Genomic DNA, 27,390 nt, shown 5'->3' on the forward strand with positions numbered 1-27,390 from the left:
CCCCACATCAGGCTCCCCCACTGCCTGATACTCCCCCTGTTTGTGCTCTTTCTTTCTGTCTCAAATAAATAAATAAAATCTTAAAAAACGTTTTAAAAAATGGATTTTAGAATCATATGTGAAATGCAAAAGAAAAAAACAAAAACAAAAACATATGGAGAAGATCTTTATGACCTTGGATTACAAGAAAACAATTTCTAAATGTATGTGAACAAGAAAGTGTCCAAATAGGGGTGCCTGGGTGGTGAAGTTGTTTCAGCATCCAACTTCTGGTTTTGGCTCAGGTAGTGATCTCGGGGTCGTGAGATCAAGCCCCTTTCAGGGCTCAGCACTCAGTATGGAGGCTGCTTGACACTTTGTCTTCATCTCTTTCTGCCCCTCCTCCATACTGATTCTCTCTCTCTTTTTCCCTCCCTCTCCCCCACTCTGAAATAAGTAAATGAATCTAAAAAAAAAAAAAAAATAGTGTCCATAAAAAAAAAAAAAATGATGGTTGGCACTTCATCAAAATTACAACTATGCAGCAGAGCTAGTATACAAAGAGGGATGAACTAAACATTTGAGGATGTGAATTAACTGGTTCCCTTTTCTAAGGGTTGTCCATGTGTGTGCACAGGAGAAGGTTATAAATATGACCTACTGTCTCCTGTGGTGGATCTGTGCAGGCTAGCTCTGGAGCACAGCTTGGTCAACACTGGACATAATGCTGGTGTAGACAATCTCTAAAATCACTGGGTTATCACATCCTTTAAGATAAAGTGCAATAATCCATCATTTCCTAAGGGTTATTAAGCATTTAAAACCCCAAAGGGAGCACTAAGCTAGAATAACACATTTTCTTGCTTCAGTTGCTTACTGGCTATTTGAACTAGTTATTCAATTTAGAACCTCCTGTGTTTTTATCTACATAATAAAGCTAATAAGAGTGTCAAAATATGCAGTATCATGAACAAGTTCATGTGATGAGCTTAATCCAACCAACAATCTCTCAGTAAATCCTTTGGCTAGGTAGATTGATCTGAAACAGATGATTTCTTGACCCTTCTTGCATGAGAAATCATCACACACATGGGCTGGCATGTGGAAGAGAGACTGACTGGCTTCCGTGCAGGCAGATAAGGCTGAGTCCAAACCACCTGTGACTAGCCAGTGAGCAGAGAAGGAACCGGATGGGAAACACATTAAAGGCTTTGCTGTACTTGACTTCTTTCATCTTATTTTTTTTCCATCTTTTTTGCTTTTCCTCACTGCCAACTTAAAGAGAAGGCATGTTTACACTTATCTTTTATTTCTCACCCAATTTCCAACAGCTTACCCATCAATGGTAATGTCATACTAATTATAATATCACAAACAATTGATTTATTTAGCTACCTGCCCTGCACACCAAATATATTGATAACTTCCAAAACAAAAAAAAAAAGACTGTGAGTCACTGTTTTTAGTTCTCCTTGTTCTACTTCATCTCAGATTTTCCTGAAAGCTAGCCTGATACTATTATGAGCTATGATTTCCCTCCTATTCTTCAGAAAACTGGAAGAGCACAGGGAAGTTAGACTATAGCCTTTTGGGGCCTTCAGGGAAAGAAAGACCAATTTTTTTTTTTCTAGATAGGAAAATGCAGAAAGTTTATACCCAAGAGTATCAAGCACATTACTGTGGATGGTGGATTTGCAACACATCATCCAAAACCTGTCTAGAAATGCCTTTGGGAATATAATTACATAAGGATTTCATAGACCTATTAATTTTTGCATTGCCACTTAAATTTCTATTCTGTTCCTCTGAACCGAATAGTCTTCAGGCATAGGCATAGAATAAATGGATGTTTCCTAAGACCTAAATAATTGTGATAGCTTCTGCAGGCATATAAAAACCCTTTTTGCTTTTTTTTTTTTTCTTCTGAGCTGCTATTAAGAAGCTAAATCAGCTTTCAAAATGTCCAAACTGCTTTCCTGAGAGATGAAGATTTACTTCTTGCATCACTGAATCTTAGTAAATATTGGAAGTCCACTTCCCTTGCAAACTGTAGAAGGTTAAGACTTGTTGGAATTGTCAAAATATTTACAGAGAATTTATCTGGATGTGTTTGAATTCTGGGACTGTAACTCTCTGCATTTGACTTCAGATTTTGGTACGAGACAAAAACTGGCAGAGTATCTGAGGACGGAATGCTTCCTGGTGCAGCCAGACAGCCACTCAGATCTAATGCTTAGTGAACTACCCTTGTCACCTTGGTTTGGGAAGGGTCCCACCACACATGTGCTAGGCTAATCGTGTGTTCTTTTTATTTATTCTATGTAATTTCATTCTCAAGTATATAACCTCTCTTGCAGCCCATAATAATTTGATTACTATATAAATGTTTTAGGATTCTTCAGACTTAATGGCACATTAGTTGTAAGCAAAATTCTCATTTTCGGTGAGAAAAATAATAGCGTTAGATAAAGTGTATATATACTGGCAGTGAATTTCATTGTGATTGCAAATCACATTCACAGGCAGTCCTCCATATTCCCATTATGAAATAGGCCGTTTATCCCTGACTTTCCCATATTTCAAAACATTTGCCTTCCTAAAATAGACAAGTTTATACTAAGCCACCTAAGGTAAGTTCATAGTATGCTATATTTTATTACACTAAGAGTTTTATATTCTGTTACAGTATGAGTTTACTACTCAAATTTAAAAGTTTGAGGGGCGCCTGAGTGGCTCAGTGGGTTAAGCCGCTGCCTTCAGCTCAGGTTATGATCTCGGGGTTCCGGGATGGAGTCCCGCATCGGGCTCTCTGCTCAGCAGGGAGCCTGCTTCCTCCTCTCTCTCTGCCTGCCTCTCTGCCTACTTGTAATCTCTCTCTGTCAAATAAATAAATAAAATCTTAAAAAAAAATTTAAAATTTTGAAATTCTGGTAGAATCTTCTATTTACATGTAAGAGCTTCTATTTCTTTATGAACAGCATGATCCAAAAGGTACACACATTTTGTATTCAATAATACCAAAAAATTAAGGGATCATTTGAGTAGCTTTTGTAGAGAAAAAGACTAGTGATCAGTGTTAAGAAACAGGCAAAGATAGCCAATTAATGATGACATTAACAGAGTTTCAGAAACAGATTTTAAATTAGAATTTCCCATGATCACATTTGCTAAATCCCTGATATGAATGCTCTTTCTTATTTCCTTCATTTTTCTGTTGATTGTGTGTGCACACAGGACAACCTAAGGTCCTAAACTTATGACTCAGAAAGGAAAGACCATAAAACAGAAGTAACAGGTTTTTTTTTGTTTGTTTGTTTCTGGTTATTTTTATTGCATAGAAAGTGTTCAATATTGGGATGATAACAGCAGTTTTGAAGCACACATGTCACTGGCTATTCTGTGTTACCTCATGTATTCCTCACTAAAATTCTGAAATTTATAATGACATCTTAGTTGTGAAATGAGAAAGAGGAGGCATGAAGCCATTTGCTCAAGGATCACACCAGTCAGTTGACTTGAGATGCCTCAGTGTTTCTAACCCTTTCTGTGTTGCTACTGTTTCAACCCCTTGTTCAGTGGTTGCCTCAAATCCTTTATTTACCAATTGTGCCTTCAGTTTTTCCATGGAGAGGGGTGTGCTCAGTATCACTATATTGTTTGATGAAAGTAAATCTCTTCAACTGATTTTCCCTCTCTTCCTTTTTACCTCTGCTAAAAGCACAGATCATAAAGCAAGTTTCCTCAGAATACAGGCTGGAGTTTTGAGCTACTAGAGAGGAAATTCCAATGGTGATCTGGAAAACAAGCAAATCCTGATGAGGAATTGCATTTTTGTAAAACTGAAGGCAAATTACTTCAAATGTTTTAGAATCAGTGAACTCTGGAATCCTTTTGTATATTAAATATTCCATACATCTTCACCTAGGTAAACATTCAGAGAGACAGGGCACCTGTTAACCAATTGTCTTGCATTTTCTTTTTTGTTCAGAGGAAGAATCAAAAGAGTTTTTCCATACTGTCCTTCATGGCATCCCTCTCAGTTCTCTCCCATGAAGGACAGCCCCAGACTGAGGAAGAAACAGGACTTCTGTCTTCTAATATTTACAGTGTGCTACTTTTCAATATTGAGAAACCACTTAGATTCTCTTGATATGTCTCTTCTCTTTAGAATCAGAGATTTGAATTGGTCAAATGTTTTTCACATTTCTATTCACATTCTTCTTAGAATGTGAAAGTTGCCTATAAATTGATTTTTTTAGTAACTAGGTATATCTAAAAATTAACATTGTTTCTACCTCATATACAAAGAGTAGTATCAGTTGCAATAAGTAGAAGATAGGTCAATGATCCTCACTCTCCTAAAGCGTTTCAGTGCTCCTTAGTAACTTAACTGCTGAATACTCTGTTACATAATTATTTTATTTTGGTATATAAGGAAGATAGGGATCCTTGTTTTTGATACTGAAAGCAAAGTAGCAACAAATTAAAATTTTCTAATTTTATGAGGTTAGAATTCTGAATAATAATTTAAAATAGAATGGATGTCTTATGGTACAGATCATTCTAAAAATGCCATAGCTGTCAATGTTTTGCCATCTAGAATCTTCTTCAAGACTCTCAATAACAGATATTAAATCTGTGAGTCTCTACAGATCATGGTTGCTAAACAGTATTGCAACAGAATCACTTTGATTTTTTTTTTTTTTAATTAGGCATCTGGAGGCCCAGACCTGTCTGTCACTTGAGATTCAGACCGAGGTAGAAGGTGTGTTAGTTTTTGCAAACCTACTACAATCAGATATTTTCTAATCAGTGTGTAAAATAGCTCTTAGAAAAGCTTCTTATCATTCACTCATTTGGCACTGACTCTCTCTCTCTCTCTCTCTCTCTATATATATATATATATAGCACACTTGGGATATATATATATATATATATATATATATATATATATATATATATTCAGCTCGGGATCATGGCCCTCTGATAGAGAACACCTGGGTGGTTCAATTAGTCAAGCATCTGCTTTCAGCTTGGCCATGATCCCAGGGTCCTGGGATCCAGTCCTGCATTAGGCTCCCTGCTCATTGGGTCTGCTTCTCCTTCTGCCTGCCTCTTTCTTTGCTTGTACCATCTCTCTCTGACAAATAAGATGGGATCAGGAGAGAAAGAAACCATAAGAGACTCTTAATCTTACAAAACAGACTGAGGTGTGCTGGGGGAACGGGGTGTGGAGAGGGTGGTTGGGTTATGGACGTTGGGGGAGGCATGTGCTATGGCGTGTGATGTGAAGTGTGTAAGCCTGATGATTCACAGACCTGTATCCCTAGGGCAAATAATACAATATATGTTAATAAAAATATATTTTTTAAAGTATGTATTAGATACAGAGATTCAAGTTCCTGAATGTTTCATTTATTCATTTATGCATAATATCATTGAGTGCTTACTCATCACAAAGTTTGTCTTCAAGTTACTTTCAGTATTATCTCCTTTTATTGGCATTTGATTTTTAGATTGTATCTAAAATATGAAATAGTCAGTAAAAGCCTGGAAATATACATAATTCCAATATACTTGAGCAATTCAACAACCTTATCTTTCCTTTATCAATTGCCGTCACAAACTTTAATGACAGCATTTTTTTAAATTTTATTTAACTTGTGAAATATAAAAATGACACACGAATGGGTTTCCTAAATGGTTTTCAAAATTTCAGTCATTAATTGCTACTTTTTTCTAATACTGTATTCAAAGAGTCTTTGCCTTTTGATGTAAGAGAAATTCCATTGCTTTAACATGACTCATTGACAATGTTTGACCATGTAGGAAGGTATTCTATGCTCTGCACAAAAGTTCAGTAGTTCATACTGGTTGTTTAAACAAATGTACATTTCTTCAGATTCATTCCCAAAATTAAGGAAATTTTCTAAGATAATTTTAAAGGAAGGAAAGTTGATTTCATGTAAAACATATGACAACTAAGAAATATGGAAAAATTATTGCCTTGTTTTGACTAAATAATAAAATCAGAAGTCCTTTCTTGAAACATATTATTAGCAGTAATAAAATGTATTTTCAAGATAATATTTAAATATTTTAAGTAATTATTAGTAATTTTGAGCAAAATATGTAATTATAAATTATTTCATAATAGAGTTATTAAAGAGAATAAAGAGAAAAGCCATTTAATTCAATAAATCAAGAATGTCTTAGCTCTATTTATGTCAACATACATTTCAAAATTTTATATTATTGTGTTGATACAGTTAATTTTCACCATTAATTATGTTTTCTTTCTTTCAGAAACACAAGTCCTTATGGAAGATTACAGCAAATCTAAATATATGAAAAGCCAAAGGAACATCTCCGAATTCATACTTCTAGGACTTTCGTATGACCAAAGCATACAAATATTTTGCTTTGTGCTCTTCTTATTCTGTTATGTTGCCCTGTTGGCAGGAAATCTTCTGATCCTTGTCTCCATTCAATGCAGTTCTGTTTTGCACCATCCCATGTACTACTTCCTCAGCCACTTATCCTTCATAGACATTTGCTACACCTCAACGGTTACACCCAAGTTAATTACTGACCTGTTAGTGGAAAAAAAAACCATCTCCTATGGTAATTGCATGTTACAGGTCTTAACAATGCATTTCTTTGGCGGTACTGAAATCTTCATTCTTACTGCCATGGCCTTTGATCGTTATGCTGCCATTTGCAAACCTCTCCACTATGTGATTATCATGAACAGGACAAGATGCCACCTCCTAGTCTTAGCTGCTTGGGCTGGTGGGGCCATCCATGCCTTACCTCTGTTTTCTACTGCAATTGGTTTGCCCTTCTGTGGTCCGAATGAAATCGATCACTACTTCTGTGATATTTTTCCTTTGCTAAAGGTGGCCTGTACTGATACCTACATCACTGGTGTCCTTGTGATTGCCTTTTCAGGTATGGTTGCCTTAGTAACCTTTATTGTCTTATTTGTTTCTTATGGGATAATATTGTTCACTTTAAGAGATCTCTCAGCTGAGGGAAGACGCAAAGCCCTCTCCACCTGTTGGTCTCATGTCACTGTGGTCATCTTATTTTTTGGGCCTGTAATCTTTATCTACCTTAGGCCACCTACTACTTTTCCTGAGGACAAAATATTTGCTCTATTTTACACCATCATTGCTCCTATGTTCAATCCTTTAATCTACACTCTGAGAAATACAGAGATGAAAAAAGCCATGAAAAAGGTTTGGTGCCCATCATTATTTTCAAAGGAAGCACAGAGTTAATTTGAAAAAGTTTATTAGGGGTGCCTGGGTGGTTCAGTGGGTTAAAGCCTCTGCTTTCATCTTAGGTCATGGTCCCAGAGTCCTGGGACAGAGCCCCACATCAGGCTATCTGCTCAGTGGGGAGCCTGCTTCCTCCTCTCTCTCTGCCTGCCTCTCTGCCTATTTGTGATCTCTGTCTGTCATATAAATAAATAAAATCTTTTAAAAATGTTTATTGGCTAAACAACTGTGAGAAAGAAAAGATGTGAATGAAAAAGGCAGGGACTAGGTCATGGGGTCTGTGGACCATCACTGCCATGAGGGGAGTAAATGGAAAAAATAGCACTTAAGATTAAAGTAATAGTGATCAAGTCCTTATTCTTGCATACCAAAATTAATTGAAAACTGAGTTAATTTTATGAGGTGTTAAGATGATATAGATAGGGGAACCTTCATGAAAAACAACTGAGCCAAAGCAAGTAAACCAATGTTATAATGATTGGTGAATTATTAAGGTAAATAGTTTAATGAAACTTTTACAAAATCATTGGACTTAGAGGTCAGACCACACAATCACAGGAGTTCTTTGATTGTTCAAGAGTTGTAATAAGAAATCAAAAAAGCTATATTCTAAAAGTGAATCAATTTAAATTTCTAATAGAACATTAATATATACATCCTCTAGTTCATACAGAAATCAGTTGTGCAAACAAATAAGTATTTAGAGTAGAATCTGTAATTTATTGATAATTTTTTAAAAGATTTTATTTATTTATTTGAGAAAGAGAAAGAGCTTGAGCTAGCATGAGCAGGAGTGGTGGCCCAGTGGACTTTGGGGGGCCTAGGGAGAGAAAGAGGGAGACGCCCCGCTGACCTGAGGCCAAGTACAGGGCTTCATCCCACGACACACCACAACCTGATCCAAAGGCAATATCTCAGCCGACTGAGCCACCCTGGTTCCCCAAGAGGGGTTTCTGGGAGTCAGCTCTTGTAAAGTCCCATTGAAATCAATGATAATACATAATGAAGACAGACTGAGAATCTACAATTCAGAATGATGAAACACACTTCTTGGCATTCCACCTATTGGCCAGAGTTAAGTATCATTTCCCATAAAGTTAAAGAACTATATATTAAAATTTATGAGTTGGTCACTCCTACCTGCCTATAATTGATAACCGAGTGATTAGTACTTGGATCCACAGCCAAAGACTATTCTTACTGCAATGACAGGGAAAGAGAGGGAATGAGAGAGAACTAGCAAAGGATAAATAAGATGTAATTTAACCACAATGTACATGAAAAAAATTAATGCATTCAGTTGCACATGGATATTTATGGCAGATTGATTCATAATCAGCAATCCTAGGAAGTAAACAAGATGTCCCCCATTAGGTGAATAAATAAATAAACTCTTGTACATCTAGAGAATGGAACATTATTCAGCACTAAGAAGAACTGAGTTAGTAAGGTAAGAAAATATATGCAGGAAACTTGCATGCATATTTCAGAGAGGAAAAAAAAAACAATGTGAAAGGGCTCCCTTTTGTTTGATTTCAACTACAGGTCTTCCTCAATGTACAAGAGAGTTATGTCCCAATAAACCCATCATAAGTTGAAAATACCTCAATTCAAAATGCATGAAATCCTCCCAACCTTCCAAACCTCATAGCTTAACCTAGCCTACCTTAACTGTGCTCAGAGCTTACATTATTTAGCCTGGAGTTGGGTAAAACTCATTGAATTCAAATCCTATTTTGTCATAAACATTGAATATCTCATGTAACTTATTGAATACTGCACTGCATGTGAAAATCAGAATGGTTATATGGGTATAGAAGGTTCTAAGTGTATTGATTGTGGACCCTCGTGATTACTTGGCTGACTGGGAGCTGCACTTCGCTGCCCCTGCCCAGCATCACAAAAGAGGCTTGTACCACATACCATTAGCCTGGAGGAAGACCCAGATTCAAAATGCAAAGTACAGATACTATAGCATATGTATCACTTTTACAGCCTGGTAAAGTTGGAAAAGTACAAGTCAACCATTGTAAGTTGGGGGTCATCTATATATGACATTCTAGAAAAGGCAAAACTATGGAAACTGCAAAAAGATCAATCCCTGGAACACAAACATTAGGGAGGGGAGAGATGAATAGGCGGGATGCTAGGATTTTTAGGGTAGGAAAACTGTTCTGTATGTCTTTGAATTTTGGATAGTGTTACCATACATGTCAAAACCCACAGAATGTGCAAAACCAAGGGTGGGCCCTGATGTGAACTGAATTTTGGGTGATCATGATGTATTGGTATGGGTTCATTTAATTGTAACACATGTAGCATCTGGAGGGGTGGTGTCCCAGTGAAGGGGGCAGGGGATGTTTGGGATCTCTGTAGTTTCTGCTCTATCTTGCATGAAAAAAAAACTTCTCTAAAAAATAAATTGTACTAATCACAAAATACACTGCAGCACAATATACAAAAGAATTCATCTTATAACTAAATGAAGAGTCTTCTGAAAAAAGATTTTCTAGTGAAAACAGATAATATCTTAAAGCCTTACAACTTTCATGGAAGGCCTTTTGCTCATGCTTCATAGCATGTAAAATAAGATACCTGAAGAAACACAGCAATTATGGCAGAGAAGGGACTGGGCTGTGGAATGTTATGAAAAGGAAGATAGATTTACATTAGGTAAATGCAAGACAGAGGGTATCATCATTCTGGAGGCACTGTGCAAAGAAACACGAATAGCAGGAAAAATCGATGAGGGAGAAAAGTTAAGTACAGTTTTTATAACCAAGAGAAATTGGAAAAACTATATTTGCAGCAGCTAGTGGTAAAGAAACCAAAATATTGCAAGATTTGATATTATCTCTTAAAAGAGCATCACAAAACATTTGTCAGTTTATAGATTGCTTAACATGACCAATATTGTTAACAGAAGAATGATCATCTTCATGTGTAGAATGGGAAGATCAATAAAATGAACAATATCACGGGAGTTGGCAGGGAAAAATGCAAAACTAATGTGGACCAATCAGAGGAAGGAAGCCAAGTACAGCAAGGCCTTTAATGTGTTTCCCATCCGGTTCATTCTCTGCTCACTGACTAGTCACAGGTGGTTTAGACTCAGCCTCATCTGCCTGCACGGAAGCCAATCAGTCTCTCTCTTCCACACGCCAGCCCATGTGTGTGACGTTTTCTCATGCAAGAAGCGTCAGGAAATCATATTTTATAATATTTAATCTGTTTCAGATCAATCTACTTAGCCAAAGGAAAACAAAAATCCACTGAGAGGTTGTTGGTTGGATTAAGCTCATTATATTACTTATTGTTCATAATACTGCATATTTTCACACATGCATTATTAGCTTTACTGTGTAGATAAAAACACAGAAGGTTCTAAAGTTTGGATAACTGGTTCAAACAGTCAGTAAGCGATTGAAGCAAGAAAATGCTTTCTTCTAGTTTCCTGTTTCCTTTGGGGCTTTAAAGGTTTAATAGCCCTGAGGAAATGAGGGATTCTAGCACTTTGTCTTAAAGGACATGATAATCCAGCAGTTTAGAGCTTGTCTACATCAGTGTTATGTCAGTGTTGACCAAGCTCTCCTCCAGATCTAGCCTTCACAGATCCACCTCAGGACACAGCTGGTCACCTCTAACCTTCTCCTGTGCACACACGTGGATAACGCTTAGAGAAGGATAGCAGTTAATTCAAATCCTCAACCATTTAGTTCATCCCTTTTTGTATACTATTTCTACTGCATAGTTTTAATTTTGGTGAAGTGCCAACTATCATTTTTTATGGCCAAATAGGTATTTAGTTATTTAGTTATTTATTTTAGAAGGATTGAGAGAGAGAGAGAGAGAGAGAGAGAGAGATAATGGTGGAGCAGCAGAAAGAGAGGGAGGTAAAGTCTCAGAGTCCAGCTACATGCTGAACCCTGGAAGGGAGCTTTATCTTAAGATCTGGAAATCACCACGTAAGCTGAAACTAAGAGCTGGATGCTTAACCAACCTTGCCATCCAAAAGCCCCTGTTTTGGAAATGTTTCTGCGTGGGTTGATCCAGGTTCCCATTAGGAAGAGAATACTGTTTGCCACTTTCTTGTGCTTCTATTTGGGGATGTTGTTGAGTATCTTTCTGATTATTACTATGTCAAGAACATCTGGATATTTGGGAAACCAGTATACTTCTTTTTCCATCTATCCAAATCTGACAATTGCTTCTATACTTCCTTAATCCCTAGAATAACTGTGGATGCCCTTTTGAAGAAGACCACTATCGCTTTCAGTGAGTGCACGAGACAAGGCTTTTCTTTCCATTTCTTTGGCTGCCTAGGGATCTTCATCCTTATCCTCATGGCTACTGACCACTATGTGGCCATCTGTGAGCCCCTGCATTACCCAACATCACGAGGTGATGGGTCTGTGCTATGCTGTTGACTATGGCCTGGGTGGAGTCCTCTGTGCATTCTTTAGCTCAGATGTTTCTGGCCTTCAGTTTACCCTTCAGTGGTCCCCATGACTGATCAAGTTTTTGTGACTTTGCAGCCCTTGTAGAAACTTACCTGAGCAGACAACTAGGTGATCAACCTACTCCTGGTGTCCAAATTGGGGCTATTCTCCCACTGAGTTTTGTCCTGCTCATGTGATCCTATGTTATCATCTTGCATTCACTAAATACCACATTGCTGAAGGGAGGAGAAATGCCCTCTCCCACATTCTTGTGGTCATCCTGTATATTTATATACAGACATCCTGCAACCACTTTCCCCATAAATAAGGTGCTAGCTGTGTTTTATATACTTGGAACAGCTTGTTCATCCCTCTGACTGACACTCTGAGGAATGCAGAGGGAAAGCTACCATAGGAAATTATGGAGTAAGAAGTGGATTTCAGATGACCAAAGAAAGGAAGTTTCAAATCTTTCCTCAGAGTTTAGATTTACCTAGAAGTCCATAAAGAATATGATCTTAATGTGGTAGTGCTAGTATAATCCTGTCTTTGGACATGAGCACTACTTCCTTCAGGAAAATATCAATAAGGACACACATACTGGTTGGGGTTTATTCAGTGTTATGTAGAGGAATAGACAGCATAAGCTACAAACAGCTACATAAGGTCTATAGCCTTAGATGTGCTTCATCACTTTGTCTCTGCCTGTCTTGCCTGCCCTAAATCGTGTGGTTTTGATCTGAGCTTGCCCTGTCCCTCTTCATGTGGACTCCCGGTGTTCTCTGCTGCTCTGTACCACCCTGAATGTTTGCATCCACAGACTGGAGGTTTTTCCTCTTCCAGTTTCTGTTATTAGACACTTGCGTGACATTGCTGACCATGAACCTTCAATGTAGTTGTTCTTTCTGATTTGGTAGAAAGTATCAGATTCAAATAATTATAGGAGGTTCATGTTGTAAAGGACACTATGTAATCCAATAATCCCCATTCCAATTCTTGGAGTTATATTCTTAAATCCCTTCTTTTAAAGATTTATTTATTTACTTTAGAGAGAGAGAGATCTCATGAGTGAGGGGCAAGGGTAAAGGGAGAATCTCAAGCAGACTCCCCTAATTATGGAGCCCAAGTTTCCTGAGATCATGACTTGAGCTAAAGTCAAATGTCATTCAATTGAATGAGCCACCCAGGTTCTCCTATATTCTGAAATCATGTGATATGTTTACCTACATCCTTCTAGAACAGTAACACATCTTGGTGAGAAAAACACACATTCTTTGATATTAAGAAGAATTCAATGGTTGGATTTAATGCCTATTTGAATTCTTTGGTAAAATCGACTTTATGCTTTTATATTGATTCCTTCTAATTTGGTGAGTGCTAGGTTTCTCTTGAATCATACCAATTATAATGATATGTTTATAATATTTATTATCATAAATAAACCAATTTAAGGATGATTATATTTATGTGGATTATATTTCTATTATGTAGAGTGAAAGCAGTAGGTAACAGTGAATTTTAAGATATTACTGACTAAATCAATAAAGGAGATAATCCCAAAGAGAATTTTTAGGCTTTGAAACAGAAATATTTATATCATAGATATGAATTATGAATTCCTTCCCTGCATAAGGAAAAAATTGGATGTAAAAATATCACTGGTTGGTAAAGTCTCAGGGATAAAGGAGAATGGGTGATAGATGGAACACGTGGCAATTTTAGGGAAGAGAAACTATTCTGTATGATAGTGTAGTGGTGGATATATGACAAAACGCATATGTCAAAATCCATAAAACTTGACAACACCAAGAGTAAATCCTAATGCAAGTTACAGACTTCAGGAATACTGTACCAATATTTGTTCAGTAGTGGTAATAAATGTACAACACCACTGCATGATGTCAGAAAACATCAATGGTGAGGGACAGAGCATATATATATGGGACTTTTTTTTTTAATGTATTTTTTATTTATTTTAGGCATAACAGTATTCATTATTTTTGCACCACACCTGGTGCTCCATGCAATACGTGCCCTCTATAATACCCACCACCTGGTACCCCAACCTCCCACCTCCCCCACCCCCGCCACTTCAAACCCCTCAGATTGTTTTTCAGAGTCCATAGTCTCTCATGGTTCACCTCCCCTTCCAATTTCCCCCAACTCCTTTCTCCTCTCTAACTCCCCATGTCCTCCATGCTATTTGTTATGCTCCACAAATAAGTGAAACCATATAATAATTTACACTCTGATTGACTTATTTCATTCAGCATAATCTCTTACACTCCCATGCATGTTGCTACAAAAGTTGGGTATTCGTTCTTTCTGATGGAGGCATAATACTCCATAGTGTATATGGACCACATCTTCCTTATCCATTCGTCGGTTGAAGGGCATCTTAGTTCTTTCCACAGTTTGGCGACTGTGGCCATTGCTGTTATAAATATTGGGGTACAGATGGCCCTTCTTTTCAAGACATCTGTATCTTTGGGGTAAATACCCTATAGTGCAATGGCAGGGTCATAGGGAAGTTCTACTTTTAATTTCTTGAGGAATCTCCACACTGTTCTCCAAAGAGGCTGCACCAACTTGCATTCCCACCAACAGAGGGTTCCCCTTTCTCCACATCCTCTCCAATACATGTTGTTTCCTGTTTTGTTAATTTTGGCCATTCTAACTGGTGTAAGGTGATACCTCAATGTGATTTTAATTTGAATCTCCCTGGTGGCTAGTGATGATGAACATTTTTTCATGTGTCTGATAGCCATTTGTATGTCTTTATTGGAGAAGTCTCTATATATGGGACTTTGCTGTTCATTTTGAGTAATGTTTCTGCAAAACTTAATCTTCTTTAAAACATGTATTTTAAAAAAATTCATGAAAATACATCATTATGCTAGTATAGTCCTTACAATATTTAACTTGAATTTTTATAAAACATTATCATGTAAGTACATCTTTTAAACCACATATTTATGGCCTGAAATCATTTATAATTATGTTGGTATGCTATACAAATCTCATTAATGAGAATAAAATATTATATTTTCTGGTGTACCTTTTTTTTTTAATGCTTTTAGCCCTCATGAAGAATTTGTAGCCAAATGCATTAGCTCCATTTCATATGATAGTCTTTGATAATTTTAAGTTGATATGCTTTTCTCTTTTTCTTTTCCAGTTATATTTTCTTTTTTATTATAAAGATTTTATTTATTTATTTGACAGACAGAGATCACAAGTAGAGAGAGAGGCAGGCAGAGTGGGTGGGAAGCAGACTCCCCGCCAAGCAGAAAGCCCAATGTGGGGCTCAATCTCAGGACCCTGGGATCATGACATGAGCTGAAGGCAGAGGCTTTAACCCACTGAGCCACCCAGGCCCCCCTTATATTTTCATTCTTATAACATGCAACCCTCGTCAAAGTTTTAATACCAATAAATACAGAAACGGAAATATTTTGGAAATAGCTTAAGTCTTAATAACAAATATGCATGGGTTTTCCTATTAAAAAATCTAGATGGGTCCTAGATTCTGACAGAGTAATTCCATAATCTATGTCTTCAAATCTTCAGGCAGGGGACACCTGGGTGGCTCAGTTGGTTAAGCAGCTACCTTCAGCTGAGGTCATGATCCCAGCGTCATGGGATCAAGTCCCACATCGGGCTCCTTGCTTGGCAGGGAGCCTGCTTCTCCCTCTGCCTCCCATTCTGTCAGCCTGTGATCCCTCTCTCTCTCTCTCTCTCTCTCTGACAAATAAATAAAATCTTTAAAAAAAAATCTTCAGGCAGGATTTTGTGCAATAAAAATGAGAAAGTCTGGCATCCAAAATGTTCTTGTCACAAGAAAATAATATGCAATTATGAGTGGTGATGGATTTTAGCTACACTTACTGCAGTGACTACTTCTCAATACATTATTTTAAAGAAACTAATATAATCTCATGCATCATTTATATCTCAATTAAAAAAAAAGACGATGTTCTCAACTGATTAAACATGAAAGCCACAGTAAGAAGTCTGAAGTCATTTCTGTGGAAGTTGTTGATTTTATAGAATGCTAAAGTCTCACTAACTTGGAATGCATGTCTAGATTAGTGGCAGAAAACATCATTAACCTAGGTCAATATTCTGTGCAAATAATAATTTTGATCATTAATAGTGTTCTGAAAGAGAAATTTATAATATTAAGACAGCATGATAATGAAAACAAATGATATCCACTATTTAAAAGAGGCCTTTCTTACACTGTTGGTGGGAATGCAAGTTGGTGCAGCCTCTTTGGAGAACAGTGTGGAGATTCCTCAAGAAATTAAAAGTAGAACTTCCCTATGACCCTGCCATTGCACTATAGGGTATTTACCCCAAAGATACAGATGTCTTGAAAAGAAGGGCCATCTGTACCCCAATGTTCATAGCAGCAATGGCCACGGTCGCCAAACTGTGGAAAGAACCAAGATGCCCTTCGATGGACGAATGGATAAGGAAAATGTGGTCCATATACACTATGGAGTATTATGCCTCCACCAGAAAGGAAGAATACTCAACTTTTGTAGCAATATGGAGGGGACTGGAAGAGATTCTGCTGAGTGAAATAAGTCAAGCAGAGAGAGTCAATTATCATATGGTTTCACTTATTTGTGGAGCATAACAAATAGCATGGAGGACATGGGGAGTTAGAGAGGAGAAGGGAATTGGGAGAAATTGCAAGGGGAGGTGAACCATGAGAGACTATGGACTCTGAAAAACAATCTGAGGGGTTTGAAGTGGCGGGGGTGGGGGAGGTGGGAGGTTGGGGTACCAGGTGGTGGGTATTATAGAGGGCACGGATTGCATAGAGCACCAGGTGTGGTGCAAAAATAATGAATACTGTTATGCTGAAAATAAATAAATTTTTTAAAAAGAGGCCTTTAAAATGAATTTATTATGTAAATATCTGAACTTCCACTTCATTTTCAGAGTCAGCTTTCTTTGATCCCACTAAGTAGTGAGACAGGTAGAACATGCCTGGGAGAAAATGTTTACTCTCACAACAGTTTTGCTTCTTTGTATATAACTGCTGAGACAATCTGCCCACTCCCTCTCTGCTCTAACAGTTCCGGTGAGTTTCACCGTCTTCATTATTTTTTTTCTGCTCTTTATACCTGTTTGGATAGTAACCCCAGACTGACTGCAGCTCTTGCATTTTACTTACATATTCTAAAACACTTTCCATGCTTTAACCATCTTCATTTAAATAAAATCTTGATACCTAACATCTTCTCTATAGTGACATTTGCTGTGTTTCTTAAGCAACCTTTCTTTGAATCCTATCAAGCACGCAAAAAGGCCTTTCCTACATTTTTTTCCTGTGGAAAATCTTTTTCAGATGTCTCTTTCCTTCCACTTACAAGCTTTAATATATCTGCCCATAACATAGTGTATATTTTTAATCAATAAAATTTATTTTTTTACAGCACCTTTAGGTTCACAACAAAACTGAGCAGAAAGTACAAAGATTTCCCATACTACACCTCTCCCCACACACAGACAGCCTCTCTCACCAGAGTAATACATCCATTTCCATCAAGGAACCTATACTCACATGTCATTATCTCCCCAAATATTCTTTTCATTAGGCTTCACACTTGATGTAGTACATTTTATGGTTTTCAATATACATAAAGACATGTATCCACAACTGTACTAACATACAGATGCGCTTCTTGCTCTAAAAATCCTCTGAGCTCTGTCTATTCATTCTACCCTCCACACCGACCTTTGGCAAACACTGATGTCGATGTCTCCATTGTTTTGCCTTTTCCAGGATTCATATTGTTGCAATCACATAATAGGTAGCCTTTTCGAATTGGTTTCTTACACTTAATCATACACATTTAAGTTTCCTACTTATCATGTCATGCTTGATAGTTCATTTGGTTTTAGCTCCGAATAACAATGCATTGACCAGAAAATCACAATTTATTTATTTGTTCACCAATGGAGACCTCTTGGTTGCTTCTAACGTTTGACAGTTATAAAAAAAAAAAAAAAAAAAAAAAAAAAAAAACAGCTATAAACATCCATATGCAACCAAAATATGCTTGGAAAATGACATATGGCTTGCTTTTAGTGTTAGACCAAGTCTTAATCTGTCTTTTGCTGGGCTTTTGTTTCCACTTACTTATCAATTTTTATTTTATCAATTTTTTTTCAGTCCCTTAAGATTTGGAAAAATGTTTTATATTCTGTTAAATAGGTGCAATAAGAAGCAATTATGATTTTACCATCCTCAGTTCTTGGTTCTTAGTCTCTCTTGACTCTTAGTCTCTCTATTTTTAATATGAATTCAGGAGAATTAACACCAGGAGCCACTTAAGAGAGGTTTGAAAGAAAGAAAAAAAGAAAGAAAGAAAGAAAAAAAAAAAGATTAAGCTGGTTCTATACAGATTTTTTTTATTGCACAGCTGATTTCTGAATGCCACTACTGGAACAAGTGAATCTTCTATCATAAAGGTGCTCATGATGATTGGTATTGTATGTAAGTAAGGAATTGTAGAACACTAATGAAAAACTAATTGTTGCACTGTATGTTGGCTAATGCAATGTGATGATAAAAAATAAGTAAGAAAAATAAAGTCATGGTTTTAATTTTAGATTTAAACTTCATCACTAGTGCAGAACGTGTATCACTATGTGGACTGGCCTATAAGTCCGGGATGTTTATTAGAATTATCATTAAAATTGTTTTGACTTGATAATTTATTGATCAAATAGTGCTGCCTTGTTTGCTTTGGACAGGAGAGTTTTGTTTGTTGGTTTTGTTTCTTTGTTTATCTGTTTGTTTCCTGCAAATGACCCTATCCACATCTCATGAATACTCCATAAAATTAAGTTTTCAGTAAATTCTGGTATGGGGGAGTTAGGATTCATTTAGCTATTGCATTAAGTTTCTTTCTAGTACCACTTTCTTTCATGCATTCCATTCATGACAGTCATGGAATATAAAGACCATGAAATATTTCTTACCTCTCTTAGTCACACGAAGCCCATTTTTATATAAATATGTTTAGTTATACGTTTCTTCACTATTCTTAATATTTGAAAATAATGTTTGACACCAAACTTTTCTCATGGCACTTTTCATCTCTGTATTTCTCAGCGTATAGATTAAGGGATTGAACATAGGAGCAACGATGGTATAAAACAGAGCAAATATTTTGTCCTCAGGGAAAGTGGTTGGAGGTCGAAGGTAGACAAAGATTGAAGGCCCAAAAAATAAGCTGACCACAGTGATATGAGACCCACAGGTGGAGAGAGCTTTGCGTCTTCCCTCAGCTGAGTGATGTCTTAGACTAAATAAAATAATGACATAAGAAACAAACAAGACAACAAAGGTAACTAAGGTGACCATACCTGAATTGGCAACCACAAGGATCCCAGTGATGTAGGTGTCAGTGCAGGCAACTTTCAGCAGAGGGAAGATATCACAAAAGTAGTGATCGATTTCATTAGGACCACAAAAGGGCAATTGGATTGCCATCAATAATTGAGGAAAAGAATGGAAAGCCCCACCAGCCCACGCAGCCAAGACTAGGAGATGGCACCTTGTCCTGTCCATGATAGTCACATAGTGGAGAGGTTTGCAGATGGCAACATAGCGATCAAAGGCCATGACTGTGAGGATAAAGACCTCAATACTCCCAAAGAAGTGCACAGCAAAAACCTGTAACATACAATTACCATAAGAGATGGTTTTTGTTCCCCTTAGTAAGTCACCAATGAATTTGGGTGTGACGGTAGAGGTGTAGCAGATGTCCATAGAGGATAAGTGGCTGAGGAAGTAGTACATGGGTTGGTGAAAAAGAGGGCTGCATTGAATGGAGACAAGGATCAGTAGGTTTCCTGCCAACAAGGCAACATAACAGAATAAGAAGAGCACACAGCAAAATATTTGCATGTTCTGGTCATATGAAAGTCCTAAAAGTATGAATTCTGAGATGTTTCTCTGCTTCTCCATATACTTGAGTTTTCTCTATGTTACACACAAATGAGTTATATATCTGAAGGAAATAAACAGAAATTTGGTTTAAACTTAACATTATGAACACAATGATATACAATTTACAAAAACTAGATTGTCATGAATATCACATTAGTATAATCATTCTGGATTTCTTTCATCAGGCTGTTTTATTTTGTTTTAATTCTATAGAAGTATTGAGGAATAATTTTATAATGGGAATAATGGGAAAGATCATGTATGTTACTCAGTTTTACTGATAATGATTTCTAAATATTTAAAAGAAGATGTGGTCCATATACATGATGGAGTATTATGCCTCTATCAGAAAGGATGAATACCCAACTTTTGTAACAACATGGACGGGACTGGAAGAGATTCTGCTGAGTGAAATAAGTCAAGCAGAGAGAGTCAATTATCATATGGTTTCACTTATTTGTGGAGCATAACAAATAGCATGAAGGACATGGGGAGATAGAGAGGAGAAGGGAGTTGGGGGAAATTGGAAGGGGAGGTGAACCATGAGAAACTATGGTCTCTAAAAAACAATCTGAGGGGTTTGAAGTGGTGGCGGGGAAGGTTGGGGTACCAGGGTATTATAGAGGGCGCAGATTGCATGGAGCACTGGGTGTAGTGAAAAAATAATGAATAGTTATGCCAAAAATAAATAAAAAATAAATTTAAAAAAATACTTGATTGAATTCATAGTGAAGGTATCTGGGCCTAGGTCTTTCTTTTTTGAGAAGTTTTCAATTACTATTTGAATTTCTTTCTATAGGCTTATTCATGTTTAAAATACTAAATATCAATAGTTTATAACTCTCAGTGTGTCTATTTTATGTAATTGTCTAATTATTTGACAGTTTATAATATCCCCTTAATTTATATAGAATCAATAAAAATTACTCCTGTTTTGGAAAGAAATAAATGATGTTTTAAAAATTAAAAACCATTCATTATTATAAATTATATTATTTAGGTAAAAAAAGAGGATTTTTAAAAATTGTCCCAAATCAAAAAATGTTTTGCTGCCTATATCTTAAATCTGTGTGGCTAACACATGAGGTCAGCTTTCCTATTTTCACCATTTTCTGTTCAAATTCCGTGGATTATCTGGCAGGGAATCCTTGAGAAATGGACATATATCAGCCTGAATAGCTAATGGTTAATTTGTATATAGCATCCTCTTTTTTTGCTATGTGACCAAATATTGCAAATGGGTCACACTAAACCAATGAATTCATTGTTATTTTTTTTTAAAAAAGTGAAGAACAGTGGAAAAGTATATGGAAAATAATGATGAGCTACAGAGTATTCAGCAGTTAATCTTAGCTAAAGACTATTGAAAAGCTTTACGGAGATTGAATTCATTGACCTATTCCTACTCATTGCAAGTGATGCTGAAACTTTGTTAATAAGGTGGAAATATCGTTAATTTTCAGATACAGTTATTGACCTAAAACAATTTGGTTTTAAAAGAATTCTTATACAAGAAAACTGCAAACAACATAAAAGCAGAATTCATGGGACTCATCCGAATCTTTGATTTTAAAAAGAAGAAACTCAGATCAAGAGATCTAAGAATTTTTTCAAGATGGGGAAATTATACATTGTGAATGATGAGACACAAAAATCCTGATTTCCCCCTCAATTTTGGATGAATTTTATGGGAGAGAGCTGAGAGGGATGATGATGAGTGTCATGAAGAAAACATGAAAAGTCTATTCTGAGCCCTCCTCTGAGTAGAAAATTACATGCAAGATAAGATGATGAATGGACACCCATTCTGTCTTCCTGAATATTTATGGAAATAAAGATATATGGACTATTTAACATTAATGTTGTCTGGAATTTTCTCATCCTAAAACATTTCAAATAATTTTTCTTCAGTTTTACCAACATGTAAATAGCTTAAAAAAAGATTCTTCCTTGTTTCTATACCATCATTGGCATTGAATCCACAATAGTGCTACTTATCCTTCTCACCCTGTAACCTGAGGGGTCATTACACATGATCGGGGCAGGGAGCAGATGTAAACGGGAAAAAGAAAAGAATTCTTGTCATAGAAATAAGATTTTGATGGGAAAGATAGTATGGACCCCTCTTAGGTAGAAACTGAAGTCACAGTTGACTCATAAAAACATCAGGCATAATACTCTATCCCCAGGGGTACAAGAGATTATGCTGAGTGAAATAAGTCAAGCAGAGAGAGTCAATTATCATATGATTTCACTTATTTGTGGAGCATAACAAATAGCATGGAGGACATGGGGACTTAGAGTGGAGAAGGGAGTTGGGGGAAATTGGAAGGGGAGGTGAACCATGAGAGACTATGGACTCTGAAAAACAATCTGAGGGTTTTGAAGGGACGGGGGGGTGGGAGGTTGGGGTACCAGGTGGTGGGTATTATAGAGGGCACGGATTGCATGGAGCACGGGTTGTGGTGCAAAAATAATGAATACTGTTATGCTGGAAAAAAAAAAAAATCAGGCAACCACTGAACCAGTGGTTAGAAAAGCACAGCACAGGAAGAGGGAGAAACATTGAGGTGTCTAAAGGAAACTGACCAGTGCCATCCTTGAGTGAATTCCTTCATCTCTCTAAACTTCATTTTAATCCTTTTACAATGAAGATATCCTTACAAAATTCAGAATTTTAATGAGGAATACATGAGGTAATATGAAAAAGCCAGAGATGTGTGTGGTTCAAAACTGTCATTTTTCTTTTATAGTCTTTACTTTCTGAGTGATTCCTTTAGGACCACAGACTGTCATGTGTGTACACACCCACAATCAATGGGGAAATGAAGGAAATAAGAACATTCATAACAGGTATTTAGCAAATGTGATCATGGGAAACTCCAATTTAAAATCTGTTACAGAAACTCTTTTAATATCATCAATAATTGGTTATCTTAGCATGTTTTTAACACTGATCACTAATCTAATAATTTCTTCTCTAAAAAAGGCACTCAAATGATTACTTGTTTTTTGCATTATTGAATAAAATTATGCATATCTTTTGGATTATGCTGTTCATAAAAGAGTAGAAGCTCTCTTTATATATAATTGAAACACTTGGAAGCTAAAGACCACCCTGTTTAAGAATGTTTGTGGAACATAATCAATAACATGGAGGATATGGGGAGAAGGAGAGGAGAAGGCAGTTGAGGGAACTTGGAGGGGGAGATGAACCATGAGAGACTGTGGACTCTGAAAAACAATCTGAGGGTTTTGAAGGGGTGGGAGGTGGGAAGTTGGGTGAACCCAGTGGTGGGTATTATGGAGGGCACGTATTGCATGGAGCACTGGATGTGGTGCATAAACAATGAATTCAGGTACACTGAAAATAAATTAAAACAATAAAAAATTAAAAAAAAGAATGTTTAGATCAACCAGAAAATCAAAGAAGAACTTAAAGAATTCATGAAAACCAATGAGAATGAAGATACTTTGGTCCAAAACCTATGGGATATGGCAAAGGTGTTTTAAGGGGGAAATACCTAGGCATCCAAGCCTCACTCAGAAAAAAATGCAAAAATCCAGTATATACCAGCTCTCTTTTCACCTTAAGCAACTGGTAAATCAACAATGAATTAAGACAACCCCACACACAGAAAGGGAAATAATCAAGATTTGAACAGAGGTCAATGAGATAGAAACTAGAGATACAGTAGAACACATCAATGAAACTAGAAGCTGTTTTTTTGAAGGAATCAATAAGATCGATAAACCACTGGCCAAATGAAGAAAAAAGAGAGAGGACCCAAATTAATAAAATTATGAATGGAAAGGGAGAGATCACAACTAACATCAAGGAAATAGAAACAATCATCAGAAATTATCAATACTTATATACCAATAAGTTAAGCAATCTAGAAGAAATGAATGCATACCTGGAAAACTATAAACTTCCAAAACTGAAACAGGAAGAAACTGAAAACCTGAATAGACCAATATCTAGTAACTAGATCGAAGCAGTGATCAAAAATCTCCCAAAAAACAAGATGCCACAACCTAGAAGCTTTTACATGTAGATAGAAGTTTCTACCACAATTTCAAACTTTCAGTGTAACAGAATATTCATGCATCAGAAAGTAAAAACACTTAGTGTAACAGAATGTAGGATTCTCAGGTAAAACTAGTCTATTTTAAGATGCAGATGTTTTGAAATAGGTGAAAGTCTACATTATTGTACATATTCAAGCTTAAACTAGCCTGTTTCAAAATAGTTATATGGAAGACTGCCTGTATTCAAGATCTGCGGTCACAGTGAAATTCAGTACCAACTTAAATATGGTTTATCTATCTCTACTATTTTGCTCTCCCCAAAATGGAATTGTGTTTATAAATAATGTGCCATTAGTCTAAAGTATGGTAAAACACTTCTGTAGTAATTAAAATGTCATATGCCGCAAAAGAAGTTATAAGCTTTAGAATGAAATTACATAGAATACATATAAAGAACACACAAGCAGCCTAGCACATGTGTGGTGGGCCCCTTCCCAAACCAAGGTGACAAGGGTAATTCACTAACCATAAGGTCTGAGTGGCTGTCTGGTTAGATTTGGGGCTGCATCAGGAAGCATTCCATCTGCACATACTCACTCTGCCAGTTTGTGTCTCGTACCAAAACCTGGAGTCAAATGCAGAGAGGTACAATCCCAGAATTCAAACACATCCGGATGAATTCTCTGCAAATATTTTGACAATCTCAACACGTCCTAAGCCTTCTGCAGGTTATAAGGTTAGTGGCCTTCCAATATTCACTAAGTCTTAGTGATGCAAGAAGTGGATCTTCATCCCTCAGGGAAGTAGCCTGGGAATTTCAAAAGTTGATTTAGCTTCTTAATAATAGTTCAGAAGAGGGGCACCTGGGTGGCTTAGTCAGTTAAGCCTCTACCTTCAGCTCAGGTCATGATCTCAGGGTCCTGGGATTGAGTCCCATATGGGGCTCTCTGCTCAGCAGGGAATCTGCTTCCCCCCCTTACCCTCTGCCCATCCCCACTGCTTATGCTCACTTGCTCTCTCTCTCAAGTAAAGAAAATAAGATATTAAATAATAATAATAATAGTTCAGAAGAAAAAGTGAGAAAAGCATTTTTATATTCCTGCAAATGCTTACACAGTTTTGAGTTCCTCTGAAAGATCCACTTATATTATGCCTATCATTGAACACAATTTGACTCAGAGGAACAGAATAAAACTTAATTGGTAATGATAGGAATTAATAGGTCTGTGAAATCTTTCTGTAATTATTTTCCCAAAGGCATTTCTAGACAGGTCATGGTCCAAGTGTTGCAAATTCACCAACAACAGTAATGTGTTTGATGATCTTGGGTATAAACTTTCCATATTTGCCTAACTGGAAAAAAAAAAAAATTGACTCTTTTTCCCTAAAGGCGAAAAGGCTGTAGTGTGACTGTCATGTGCTCTTCCAGCTTTGGAATAGGAAGGAAATTGTAGCCTATAGTAGTATCAGGTTTGGGTTCAGGAACTCTAAGATGAAGCAGTAGAGGAAACACAAAAGATGGCCACATAGAGTCCTTTTTTCTTTCTTTCTTTCTTTTCTTTTTTTTTTTTTTTTGAAATTTTCAAGATCTTTGGTGTGCATAATAGGTAGATAAATAAAATCAATGACTTGTGATACCATAATTAGAATGACCTCATTATTGATTAATGGCCTGTTGGAAAATGGGAGACAAGAAAAGAAAGGAATAAAGAACTCTCTCTCATTATGTGGGAGAGAGGAAAAGCAAAAATTATAAGGGAAAATCAGAAGAAGGAAACAAAGTAGAGAAAAGCTTTTTTTTTTAATTTTTATCTTTTACATTAAAAAATACAACTTATTCAGGAACTTAAAAAATGTAATCACTCTATTTGATTACTTAGAAGCAATTATTTATGTATATTTTATAGATGCATCTGGTCAATATTTAGTGTTTTTCAGAGAGGATGATATATATTCTGCTTTATTGTGTCTCCACAATAAAACTGACAATATAATGAAATATAATGAAAGATATATTGTTGTTTACAGTGGTTTACCCTCACACAGTACTTTCCAGTCTTCTTTTAAATTTTAAATTCAATTAGCCATGGTATAGTACATCATTAGTTCTTGATGTAATGTTCAATGATTCATTAGTTGAATATAACACCCAGTGCTCATCACATCATGTGCCTTCTTAACGTGTTTCCCATCTCATTTGTTCTCTGCTCACTGACTATTCACAGGTGATTTAGACTCAGCCTCATCTGCCTGATGATAAGCTGACCACAGTGATATGAGACCCACAGGTGGAGAGAGCTTTGCATCTTCCCTCAGCTGAGCGATGTCATAGACTAAAGATAACAACATAAGAAACAAACAAGACAACAAAGGTAACTAAGATGACCGTACCTGAATTGGCAACCACAAGGACACCAGTGATGTAGGTATCAGTGCAGGCAACTTTCAGTAGAGGGAAGATATCACAAAAGTAGTGATCAATTTCATTAGGACCACAAAAGGGTAACTGGATTGCCATCAATAATTGAGGAAACGAATGGAGAGCCCCACCAGCCCACGCAGCCAAGACTAGGAGATGGCACCTTGTCCTATCCATGATAATCACATAGTAGAAAGGCAACAATCAAAGTCCATGACTATGAGAATAAAGACCTCGATACTCCCAAAGAAGTGCATGGCAAATAGTTGTAACATATAATTATCATAGGAGATGGATTTTGTCTCCCCTAGTAGGTCACCAATGAATTTGGGTGTGACAGTAGAGGTATAGCAGATATCCATAGAGGATAAGTAGTTGAGAGAATAGTAAATGGGTTGGTGAAAAAGAGGGCTGCATCGAAAGGAGACAAGGAACAGAAGGTTTCCTGCCAACAGGGCAACATAATAGAATAAGAAGAGGGGATATAATATTAATCAGCCATTGAATTGTACCAATGTAATGGAAAGTTAGCAAAATGTGAAGAGAGAAATACACCTATGAAGTCAATGTACTTATCCATTAAAATTTAATTTATATATAAACTTATTTTAATTAAAATTTAATTTATATATATAGATAGATATAAATCCATGTGTGTGTGTATATATATGAGCTTTTTCAATTTGAAAGTCATGTTTGTTCAGTATATGTTGGTTGGATTTTTACTTACCAGGTGATGATCTCATTAGAAAAATTTCATTATCTCTGTGTAAACTCTGAGTAAATGGTGGCATCTGGTGTTTTCAATAGAGTCAAAATAAATGCTTAATTTTGTTACAGAAGATTAATGAATTACACCATTAAAGCAGTCATGTAAGTCCTGGTTCTGGGACTTTTCCTTATATCCCTTATAAAGAAAAGCTTTCGGGCGCCTGGGTGGCTCAGTGGGTTAAGCCGCTGCCTTCGGCTCAGGTCATGATCTCAGGGTCCTGGGATCGAGTCCCGCATCAGGTTCTCTGCTCCGCGGGGAGCCTGCTTCCTCCTCTCTCTCTCTCTGCCTGCCTCTCTGCCTACTTGTGATCTCTCTGTGTCAAATGAATAAATAAAATCTTTAAAAAAAAAAAAGAAAAGCTTTCTCTCTTGATTTTTGAAAATAAAAGGACATAAAATCATCATTAGCATTTATTTTGAAAAATGCTTTTGTTTGTTTTCTACCCAAAAGTTGTATATTCGTTGGTTTTAGTGTTGGAAATATATACAAGT

General features: G+C 36.6%; 2 protein-coding genes across 2 annotated transcripts; one reads left to right on the forward strand and one right to left on the reverse strand.

The window, feature by feature from the left end:
• Window positions 1-6,326: 6,326 nt before the first annotated feature.
• LOC116599898 (olfactory receptor 4P4-like) lies at window positions 6,327-7,262 on the forward strand. Its single transcript, XM_032359839.1, has one exon. It carries the CDS (start codon window positions 6,327-6,329, stop codon window positions 7,260-7,262), a length of 936 nt encoding a protein of 311 aa, XP_032215730.1.
• An 11,481-nt stretch (window positions 7,263-18,743) lies between these two features.
• On the reverse strand, window positions 18,744-19,694 carry LOC116599899 (olfactory receptor 4P4-like). Its single transcript, XM_032359840.1, has one exon. It carries the CDS (start codon window positions 19,692-19,694, stop codon window positions 18,744-18,746), a length of 951 nt encoding a protein of 316 aa, XP_032215731.1.
• Between the last annotated feature and the right edge of the window lie 7,696 nt (window positions 19,695-27,390).

Source organism: Mustela erminea, chromosome 9 (assembly GCF_009829155.1).
Source record: "Mustela erminea isolate mMusErm1 chromosome 9, mMusErm1.Pri, whole genome shotgun sequence".
Lineage (NCBI taxonomy): Eukaryota > Metazoa > Chordata > Mammalia > Carnivora > Mustelidae > Mustela > Mustela erminea.

What these genes read in the sequence shown, in the direction of transcription:
- LOC116599898 (XM_032359839.1), top strand. Translation starts at nt 6,327, where the DNA reads ATGAAAAGCCAAAGGAACATCTCCGAATTCATACTTCTAGGACTTTCG.
- LOC116599899 (XM_032359840.1), bottom strand. Translation starts at nt 19,694, where the DNA reads ATGGAGAAGCAGAGAAACATCTCAGAATTCATACTTTTAGGACTTTCA.